This window comes from Phodopus roborovskii, unplaced genomic scaffold (genome assembly GCF_943737965.1).
Source record: "Phodopus roborovskii unplaced genomic scaffold, PHOROB, whole genome shotgun sequence".
In the NCBI taxonomy this organism is placed as follows: Eukaryota; Metazoa; Chordata; class Mammalia; order Rodentia; family Cricetidae; genus Phodopus; species Phodopus roborovskii.
In genome coordinates, this window is record NW_026125955.1 from 61,199 (window position 1) to 71,947 (window position 10,749).

General features: G+C 43.6%; 1 protein-coding gene across 1 annotated transcript; it reads left to right on the forward strand.

The window, feature by feature from the left end:
- Positions 1 to 2,194: 2,194 nt before the first annotated feature.
- Positions 2,195 to 9,931, forward strand: LOC127218148 (germ cell nuclear acidic protein-like). The gene is made up of 2 exons (XM_051179161.1): positions 2,195 to 2,234; positions 7,396 to 9,931. Exons 1-2 carry the CDS (start codon positions 2,195 to 2,197, stop codon positions 9,597 to 9,599), a joined length of 2,244 nt encoding a protein of 747 aa, XP_051035118.1. The 3' UTR covers positions 9,600 to 9,931.
- The last annotated feature ends 818 nt before the right edge of the window (positions 9,932 to 10,749 follow it).

The window sequence follows — 10,749 nt, forward strand, 5'->3', positions numbered from 1 at the left end:
GTCTCTTGAGTACTAGGAATAAAGGTGGAACTTGTTTCTTTTCTTTTTTTTTTTTTTCAGTGATCTTTGTAGAGTCCTGGAACTTAGTACTTAGATCACACTGGCCTCAAACTGAGCTGTTTCCTCAACCTCCTGAGTGCTAAGATTAAAGGTCCATACCATTATACCAGGCATACCTTCAGCATTTGATGAAGAATTGAAGATCTGAGTTTCTGAAGTGAGAGGTGTTAAGATTCACCTGGAGAAAATGAGTACTCTACTAGAAAATGAGTAAAATCTAGGGAGCAAAAATCTATTCACAGACACATCCCCTATGGAGGGATACTGCCTTAATCTAGAGACAGGAGAGAAGTCCTAGTCCCTACTTATGACCTGTCAGATCTACATGACTCCACCTGGATGGCATTGCCCTACATGTGGAATTGGGGTGGGGGGATAGAAGGGGATGATGGTCAGGGTGCATGTGAGGGGGGGGGAGAGGGTAAAAGGGAGGGAGGGAAGGAGGGAGAGGGAACTGGGATTGACATGTAAAATAATAAATAAAAAAAAATCTGTTCACAGATATATGGTTGAGTGGCTAAGGGCACTTGCTACTTTTGCAGAGTTAGATTCCCAGAACCCATATTGGGCACCTCATAACCACTTTAACTCCAGCCCAAGGGAATTCAACATGATCTTTTGAACTTTGTGGGAAGCCATACAGCTGTGGCATATGTACACAGAGACATATACACATGAATAAAAATTTAAAAACTTTAGCTGGGCGATGGTGGTTTTAGTGGCAGCTCACACCTTTAATCCCAGTGAGTTTGAGTCCAGCCTGGTCTACAAGAGCTAGTTCCAGGATGGCCTCCAAAGCTACACAGGGAAATCCTATCTAAAAAATTAAAAAAAACAACCTTTCAAACCCTCAACTTTTGTGATGGAGAGTATATCATGAATAAAGGGGCAGAGGGAAATCACTGTCATATTTTTAGAATTTAAAAACTTTTAATCATTTTTTTGGAGTCATTCCATAGCTAAAAATAACGTGGAACTCTCAGTATATGTAAGGCTGGTCTGGAACTTGTGGCAATCATCCTTTAGCTTTCTAAGTGGTAAGACTACATGAGCCACCTGATTTTAGAACCATTCCTTGATATTTATTCATGCATCAGGTATTTGTATTGGCCAAAATTTTAAACTCATAATACTTTCAAGTCCTAATGTTCCTTGCCATTTAGGGTAGCAGATTGAAACATGTATATTGATAATTACAGTGAATTGTGAGTAAAAATGTGATGGACATAAGTGATGGTACCATAGGGGTAGAGAAGAGCGAGGACAGCTATTTTCTGGCTTACTTTTTACAGTAAGTAGCCTTATGAAAGATATAGTTCTTTTATAACTACTGCTCCATGTTTTGTGGAAGTCTAGGTGAGCCAGTTTACAGCAGACTTAACTAGCATAGTTGGAGAAGTCTCAGTGAGTTAATATCTCACTGTTCAGTTCTGAAACATCTCCATATTTCTGAAATCTGTGTACATCATTTATTTGAATGCAGTGTATGTGTGTGTTTAATCTTTTAAAGGTGTGCATATAAGGGTGGCATAGCAGTTAAAAGTACCTGTAGCTTTTTCAGGGACCCCAAATTTGGTTACCAGAACTCACGTTGGGTGGCTCACAACCACCTGTAAGTGTAGTTCTAGAGGGTTCTGATATCTCTGGTCGCTAGGCACTTTTAGTCACATATATAGGCAGACAGACAGATAACAATTAAAAAATCTAAAAGAGAAGTGCATATAGGGGCTGGGATCTAGCTCATTTGGTAGAGTATTTGCCTATCATGCATGAAACTCTGGGTTCAGTCACCAGCAGTGCATAAAGTTGAGTATGGCAAGCATACTACTGCAATCCCAGTCCTCAAGAAAGGGAGGCAGGAGGATAAAAGCTTCAATGTTTGTTCCATTACATGGGGTTTAAAGCCAGCCCAGGGTCTAATCTAATACATTATTATTATTTTGGTTTTGAGATAAGGTTTTGCTATGAGACCAGCCTGGACACATGTAAGCTCTTAAAGCATCTTCTGACCTTGCATTTCGGAAGCTGCTTGTTGTCAGCATTTATTGGAGAGTTTTGATATTTTATGGCCTGTGTTGTTGGTAACTCTCACTTTAAAAGCCTCTTTCCCCCTCCCCCCCAGTTTATTCTAACCATGGATTCAAGCAGCAGCAGTGATGAAGACTGTGACGCCTGTAAGTAGAGCCCTCTTTCAATAGTAATGCACACCAAGTGTCTTTGTAGAGATGACTGAAATGATATTTGGGACACTAGGATTGATCTGGTCCTAAGTTTGCCCCCTCTAGTGTTCTCTCTGGGTTGCTGAAGTGAAGTTTATTTCCCCACTGTCAAAAGCAGTTTTCTATGTTTTCTTTATGGGTTGTTTACCCTCCCCTTTTTTTTTGGTTCCTGAGTCTTCTTTCATTTCCTCTCAGTCTTTCTTGGGGGATATAAATTCTTTTCTCTGTTCCATTTTCCTCCCTCTCTTCTTTTCTTTGGTTTTCTTTAGGCATGTGTTCTACTACTGACCTATGTCCATAGTTTTAGGGGAATATAAATTTTACTAGCTCTAATTTATAAACTTATAAAGTAGTTTTCAGGAGTAAAAGACTTTCCTTTTTTTTTGTTTGTTTGTTTTTTCAAGACAGGGTTTCTCTGTATGGCTTCAGAGCCTATCCTGGAGCTTGCTTTCTAGACCAGGCTGGCCTTGAACTCACAGAGATCTGTGTGCCTTTGCCTCCTGAGTGCTGGGATCAAAGGCAGGCATAGGCATTGCCTTTGATACTAGGTTTTATCATGCTTCCTAATGCTTTTTCTTTCCTTTATTTAGATATGTCTGAATTACAGGAGAAAAGATCCAGGTAAGGAGAACTGTTGAAACTTGACCTTAAAAAACAAACAAACACCTGCTGTTCTGGGTAAGAAGATTTAAGAGTAAATGTCACATTCTCTGAGAATAAACACTACGTGGTACTGTAGCTGTTTGACTTCATAACCAGTTTTAAACTATGTGATTCTTGCCTTTGGCTATGTTTAACTGTTCAGATTGTTGCATTTGTTTATTTATAATTTTGGCTTTTTTTTTTGGGGGGGGGACAGGATCTCACTGCGTAGTCCTGACTTTCCAGGAACACTATATAGACCAGGGTGGCCTCTGATTCATAGAGATTTGCCTGCCTCTGCCTCCTAACTGCTGGGATTAAAGACATGCACCACCATACTTAGCTAGTTTTTGGCTTTTTGAAACAGGGTCTCATGTAGCTCTGGCTGATCTGGACTCACTATATAGATAAGGTTGGCTTTGAACTTGTGGCCTCTGGCTCTGCTGCTTAAGTGCTAGGATTATAGGCATGCACCATTATGCTCAGTTTTTTAAAATGTCTTTGAACTGTGATTTTTCTAGTCTCTGTCAGTCAAAAAGTAGATGTTTTGCCTGATCTTGTCTTCTATGATCCAGACTGCATCCTGACTCTAGGTGAATATGCTGAATGTACTGTGATTATATTGGTGTCCAATTCAAATAGTTCATCATATAAAAATCAAGGTGTTTAGCCTAGCATTTATAGCCTTCAGTGATCTGGCCCAGTAAGTTGTGGGAAGTGAGTTAGAAATGCATAGAAATGGGGCAAGAACCAAAAGATGACCATGTACTAGAAATTAAGAGAAACCTTTTTTTTCTTTCTTTCTTTCTTTCTTTTTTTTTTTTCTTTTGAGACACAGTCTCTTTGTAGCCCTGGCTGTCCCATAACTCACTATGTAGACCAATAGACCAGACTGGCTTTGAACTAACAGAAATCCATCTGCCATTTGCCTCTGCCTTTTTGAGTTCTGTGCCAGCAAGAAGACTTTTTTTTTTTAAAGAAAAAATACTTAGTTATCTTTATTTTATGTGTATAAATATTGGCCTGCTTTTATGTATGTGTGCCTAGTGCTCATGAAATCTAGAAGAGGATTTCTGACCCCCTGGAACCAGAATTACAGCCAGTTATAAGCTGCCACGTGGGTGCTGGGAACCAAACCAGGGTCCTCTGCAAGAGCAGCAAGTGTGGGGCTGGAGATGGCTTAGTGATTAAGAGCACTGGCTGATCTTCCAGAGGTTCAAGGTTTGATTCCAAGCCCCCACATGATGGCTCACAACTGTCTGTAATTCCAGTCCCAGAGGACTTGATGCTGATGTTTTCTGAACTTCATATGCACTGCATGCACATACTTGCAGGTCAAAAGCACCCATATACATAAAAATAAAAGTAAATTCATTTTTTAAAAGAACAAGTGTTCTTAACTGCTGAGTCATCTCTCTAGCCCATAGAAGATACTTTTTTTGAGATGGTTTCTTTCTTTGTGTAGCTCTGACTGTCCTGGAATTCACAGAGATCTGCTTGCCTCTGCCTCCTGAGTACTGGAATTGTAGGTGTGTGTCATCAAACTCAGCCTAGAAGAAAGATTCTTTAAGGCTAGAGCAGTAAATAGGATAGATAGCAAAGACCCATCAACTTGATAGCTTAAAAGACTTTATTCATGGTAGAAGTAGATTAGCCTTGATATTTATAGTGGATACAGGAAAGTAAGTATTTGGAATATTTTTCTTTCATCATAAAAGTTTCATGTCCAGGAGATGGATCACTGTGTTAAGATACTTGCTACACAAGCCTGATGACTCGAGTTTGATCACCAGAATCCATGTAAAGGTGAAAGGAGAGAATTGACTTCACAGAGTTGTACTTCACTTTGCGGCACATGCACATTTCCACACACTATATGCCTTCCCCCACAATGATCATTTTTTAAATGTATATCATTCTGGGGGGGGAGTTGTGACTATAACCCTGGAAGGCTGAGGCAGAATTTCTGTGAGTTGCAGTGTATCTTGGGCTAAAGAGTGTGTGCTAGCTAGTTTTTTGTCAGCTTGACACAGGCTAGAATCATTTGAGAAGAAGGAACATGGTTGAGAAAATGCCTCCATAAGATTGGGTAAGGCAGCAGGCAAGCATGTAGGGCATTTCTTAGTGATTGATGTGGGATGGCCCAACCCATTGTGTATGGTGCCACCCTCTGTGCTGGTGGTCCTGGGTTGCATAAGAAAGCCTGAGAAAGCCATGAGGAACAAGCCAGTAAGCACAAGCTTCCCTCTGTGGCTTCTGTATCAGCTCCTGCCTCTAGGTTCCTGTCCATCTGAGTTTCTTTCTTCACTTCTTTTGATGGTGAATGGTGTTATGGAAGTGTAAGCCAAATACTCCTTTTCTCCCCAAGTTGCTTTGGGATTCATCAAAGCAATAGTCATCCTAAATACACCGAAATTGGTGCCAGGAGAGAAGACATTGCTATGATAGAACTGACCATGTAATTTTGGGGTGGGTTTGTGAAAGTACTTTGCATTGAGTGTTCAAAGCTTGATGAGCTGTTCTATGGGAGATTGGAAGATATTTTTGAGAGAAATGCAGGTGGTGAAGGTGTGGTTTGTGAAGTTCCAGACATAAGATTGGAAATCACGTAAAGACTCTATTTGGGCTGTTGCATATTTTGAGTTAAGAATCTGTGGGGCCAGAGAATTGACCCTTTGGAGGAGCCAGAAGATCATAACAGGATCCCAGACATTAGACACTGAATTCTTTACACAGTTGGGAGTGTGGTTTTGCTGTGTTCAGACTGGGACTGTGTCCTGGTTCTTCCCTCTTGAAGTAAGAAAGTGTTTAATATAGATTTGATTTTACAGAAACCCACAGTTGAGAGAGACTTTGAAATTTTAAGAGATTTGTGGAATTTTACAAAGACTTTGGATTTTTAAAAGAGACTGGATATTTTAGCCAGGTGGTGATGGTGCACATCTTTAATCCTAGCAGGAGAATCTCTATGAGTTCAAGTCTAGCCTGGTCTACAAGAGGTAGTTCTAGGACATTCTCCAAAGCCAAAGAGAAGCCTTGTCTTGAGATGGGGGGGGGGAGAAGAGACTGAATTTTTAAAAATTGTTTGGAATTTCAAAGACTGGAACTTTTAAATTTTGTTCATAGTGTATTAATGTGTGATTTTGGTGATGAATAAGAAAGGAAAGGTTGTAGCTTAACAGTGACATGTTTGGGTCAAGTTACAAGAGGTCAGGGTGAAAACCTTTCCTCTATGGTTCTCAACTCTATAAGCTCCCCAATGAGTTTTTTCCCTGCCCCCAGAACTATGTAAGTACTTGCACTCTGACAAGGCCCTGTTTACTCTTGGTAGCTGACAGATGTCTCCTTTGGGTAGGTTGTAAGAAAAGGTAAAGGTGTATAGAGAAATTAGAAATAATTGAAAGGTTGTAGTTCCAATGAAGGGAAACAGAGAGATTCTGCTTATTGTAGAAAATAGGAAAATGCCCTGAAGGAAAGAACATTGTGCTCATATTTTTTTTCTGTTTTTTTCCCCACCTTATTATTTAGCTGTGTGGACTCTGATTCTGACTCTCCTTGTGAGAAAAAGAGAGCTAAGACCTGTGAAATAAGTGAAGGCAAGTATCATTTTCACTTAGAGAAGTAGCTGAGCTTGGAAGCCTTGTCACATATGGCAGTTTTAGGATCTGACTGCACACTTTTAGTTTATGATGACTTCGTAGCCAGTGCCACTATTTCATTTTGTATCATGTGCCGAAAGTCAGTATGACTGGGTCCCTACACCTTGTTTCCTAATATAGTTGCAGCTCTTCCTGCTGCCTAAGACTTGGGTAGAGTTCTATCTGTCTAGACTCTGTTCCTCCCTCTTCCTCTCTTTCCATTCTTTTTTTTTTCCTTTTTAAAATTTAAATTAGAAACAATCTCATCAATCCCAGTTCCCTGTCCCTCCCATTTTCCCATGCCCCACAACCTCTTTCCATTTTTTTAATAAGTAAGAATGGCAAGAAAGAAGAGAGGGTAAGAGGCATGGCTTAGCTTTCTTTCCAGCTGGGTGGAGACTGGGGTTGAGGGAGGTGCCAGCTACTATCTATTGTATAAGATAGGGTGAACCAAAAGTGCAGCTAGGCCATAATGACTAAATAAAGAAGAACTTTAACTTGATATAAATTAAATACCACTTTATTTATGCAATTGCCCTTGTTTTGCTATGGACCACAAGGCAGCAGGTTTGTGTTTGAGAACAACTGAGCAAGTACCTCATATTGTTTAGACAATGTGATTTTAAAGTGGGCATATTTTCATTGCTAGTTTATCTGTTATTGCTCTTAGTAAAATACAAAATAGAAAACAATCTACAACCACGAATTTTAACTGTGATTCAGAACGTCCAATCACTCAGCCAGTTTCAGTTTAGTTTGTGCTCAATAACCTGCTGATGTTTGTATGTACAGAGTAAGTAGAAAGAGAGTATTTATAGATGTCTCTTGAATTTCAGATGAGTCTTCTTCTGATGACTCTTCTTCTGACGACTCTTCTTCTGATGACTCTTCTTCTGATGACTCTTCTTCTGACAAATCTTCTTCTGACAAGTCTTCTTCTGGCAAGTCTTCTTCTGGCAAGTCTTCTTCTGGCAAGTCTTCTTCTGAGTCCTCTGATGAGTCTTCTGACACTGAGGGCTCCAGTGTTCAGAAGACTTCAGTAATTGTTATTGATGATGAAGATGGCAAACCCCATTTGAGGGATGCTGAGAAGAAAAGAGAGGATTCTAGTGTTGAGTGCCAAATGCCTATGCTTGAAAAGGAGGTAGTTGAATGTATTGAATCTGAGCCCACTTCATCTGATGTTTATGAAATATGGGATCTTGGTGAAAGTTTCAAAGAACCACCACTGGAGCTTGAGCAGGGACCTGAGCCCGAGCTTGAGCTGGAGCCCCAGTGGGAGTTGGAGCCAGAGCCTGAGCTGGAGCCCCAGCGGGAGCCAGAGCCTGAGCCGGAGCCCCATTGGGAGTCTGAGCCAGAAACTGAGCCAGAACCCCAGTGGGAATCTGAGCCAGAGCCTGAGCTGGAGCCTCAGCTGGAGCCCGAGCCAGAAACCAAGCCAGAGCCTGAGCCAGAGCCCCAGTGGGAATTACAGCTGGAGCCTCAGCTGGGGCCCGAGCCAGAAACCAAGCCAGAGCCTGAGCCAGAGCCCCAGTGGGAATTACAGCTGGAGCCTCAGCTGGGGCCCGAGCCAGAAACCAAGCTAGAGTCTGAGCTGGAGCCCCAGTGGGAATTTGAGCTAGAGGCTGAGCCAGCACCCCAGTGGGAATTAGACCCAGAGCCTGAGCTAGAGCCTCAGCTGGGGCCCGAGCCAGAAACCAAGCCAGAGCCTGAGCCAGAGCCCCAGTGGGAATTACAGCTGGAGCCTCAGGTGGGGCCTGAGCCAGAAACCAATCTAGAGCCTGAGCCCCAGTGGGAATTACAGCTGGAGCCTCAGGTGGGGCCCGAGCCAGAAACCAATCTAGAGCCTGAGCCAGAGCCCCAGTGGGAATTACAGCTGGAGCCTCAGGTGGGGCCCGAGCCAGAAACCAATCTAGAGCCTGAGCCAGAGCCCCAGTGGGAATTACAGCTGGAACCTCAGGTGGGGCCCGAGCCAGAAACCAATCTAGAGCCTGAGCCAGAGCCCCAGTGGGAATTACAGCTGGAGCCTCAGCTGGGGCCGGAGCCAGAAACCAAGCTAGAGCCTGAGCTGGAGCCCCAGTGGGAATTCGAGTTAGAGGCTGAGCCAGCACCCCAGTGGGAATTAGACCCAAAGCCTGAGCTAGAGCCTCAGGTGGGGCCCGAGCCAGAAACCAAGCCAGAGCCTGAGCCAGAGCCCCAGTGGGAATTAGAGCTGGAGCCTCAGGTGGGGCCCGAGCCAGAAACCAATCTAGAGCCTGAGCCAGAGCCCCAGTGGGAATCTGAGCCAGAACCTCAGTTGGGGCCTGAGCCAGAAACCAAGCTAGAGCCTGAACTGGAGCCCCAGTGGGAATCCGAGCCAGAACCTCAGTTGGGGCCTGAGCCAGAAACCAAGCTAGAGCCTGAGCCGGAGCCCCAGTGGGAATCCGAGCCAGAACCTCAGCTGGAACCTCAGTTGGGGCCTGAGCCAGAAACCAAGCTAGAGCCTGAGCCAGAGCCCCAGGGGGAATCTGAGCCAGAACCTGAGCTGGAGCCCCAGAAGGAGTCTAAGCCAGTACCCGAGCTAGAGCCTGAGCTCCAACTGGAGTTCAAGCCTGAGCTGGAGCCCCAGCCAGAGTCCAAGCCAGAACCTGAGCTAGAGCCAGAGCCCCTAAAGCCTGAGCCTGAGCCGGAACCCCAGCGGGAGCCAGAGCCAGGGCCAGAGCCTGAGCTTAAGCAGGAACCAGAGCAGGAGCCCAAGCTGGTGCTGGAGCCAGAGCTTGAGCAAGATGTTACAGCCAAAGAGGCTAAGGAGAGAAAGGCTGCAGCTCTGCAGGCACAACAAAGGAGAAAGAAGAGGAAAAATAGATTCATATGTATGGCACCTCCTAAGTCACGTAGGAAACGGCGTCGGGCCATCTCACAGGATGCGCCCAGCCTGCCAAGTGCCTCTGCAGAGCCTAGTGCTTCTGATGATCCCATATCATCAGACCCACCTGATGATCCTGCTGAATTTGTGCCATTAAAGAAACCCAGAGGCAAAAGGGCACGCCCATATAAGTAAAAGAGATCTTTCTGCAAATGGGGGTGGGGGCTCCCATGTCCATCTTAAGCTCTAATATGTTAGCATTTACTGTTCAGTTCCCTGCAGTGCTTTCCCCATGAATTTCCTGTCCCAATGTCTAGGGTTGTCATCATGGACATGCCCCCACGACTCTGGCCAGTTGTCAATTACCCTGTGCAGCCATAAGTTAGGGGGAGTCCTCCCTCCTAGTTTAATAGTTTTAAGAGTTTTTCTCAAGTGTTGTATGTAGCATCTTGCTGAATTTGTCCCTCAGTAGTTGGTTCATAAGAGGACTCTTAATGATTTATTCTTTTAAGGGTCTAGCCTCATGAGTGGGATGTAACAGATGTTTAATAAATGTTAAATAAAATGAGTGAAGTCTCTGGCTGGAGTTATTGGCACTGTGGGTTCTGGAACAGGGTAAAAGGTGAGGTTTTACTTGCAAATTGGGTAAAGGTGTTGCTGGGAATAATGGGTTACATTCATACCAACCTTTAGACGGCATGTGTTATAATTGCTCATGTAACCTTGTCTTCAAGGCAAGACAGAATCTTTTTTTTTTTTTTTTTTTTTTTTTTTTTTTTTCATTTCGAGACAGGATTTCTCTGTGTTCTGGTTGTCCTGGAACTCTGTAGACAAGGCTGGCCTCAAACTCACTGAGATCAGCTTGCCTCTGCCTCCTAAGTGCTGGGGTGTAAACCAGGCCAGCAAGAAAGAATATTATTCAGCTCTCTCTGCTGGTAGTTGGTGATCCTAGATGGAGTCAGTCAGAAGACAACAGTATGCAGACTAGCTGGCCACACAATTTTGTTGGTAGGTGTGTTGCCCTGTGCTTGCCTGGGAGAGCTTTTTTTTTTTTTTTTTTTTTTTTTTTTTGACAGTTTCTCTGTATAGCCCTGGTTGTTCTGGAATTCAATATGTAGCCCAGGCTGTCCTACCCAGAGATCTGCCTGCCTCTGCCTCCCAATTGCTAGGATTAAAGGCCTATTCCTCCACCACCCTGCCAGGGGAGTTTTCTTCAAGAGCTTGATGGTACCAATTTTCAGGGTACAATTAACTATTATCCTTTCAGTTGATAGTGGATGAGAAAATTTGGGGCCTTTCCAGAGGAAACCCATTGCAGCAAAAGTTGAAAATTGCAAGATTGGGT

What these genes read in the sequence shown, in the direction of transcription:
- LOC127218148 (XM_051179161.1), top strand. Translation starts at nt 2,195, where the DNA reads ATGGATTCAAGCAGCAGCAGTGATGAAGACTGTGACGCCT. An exon ending in TGATGAAGACTGTGACGCCT is followed by an intron (nt 2,235 to 7,395) that starts GTAAGTAGAGCC and finishes CTTGAATTTCAG; the next exon opens with ATGAGTCTTCTTCTGATGAC.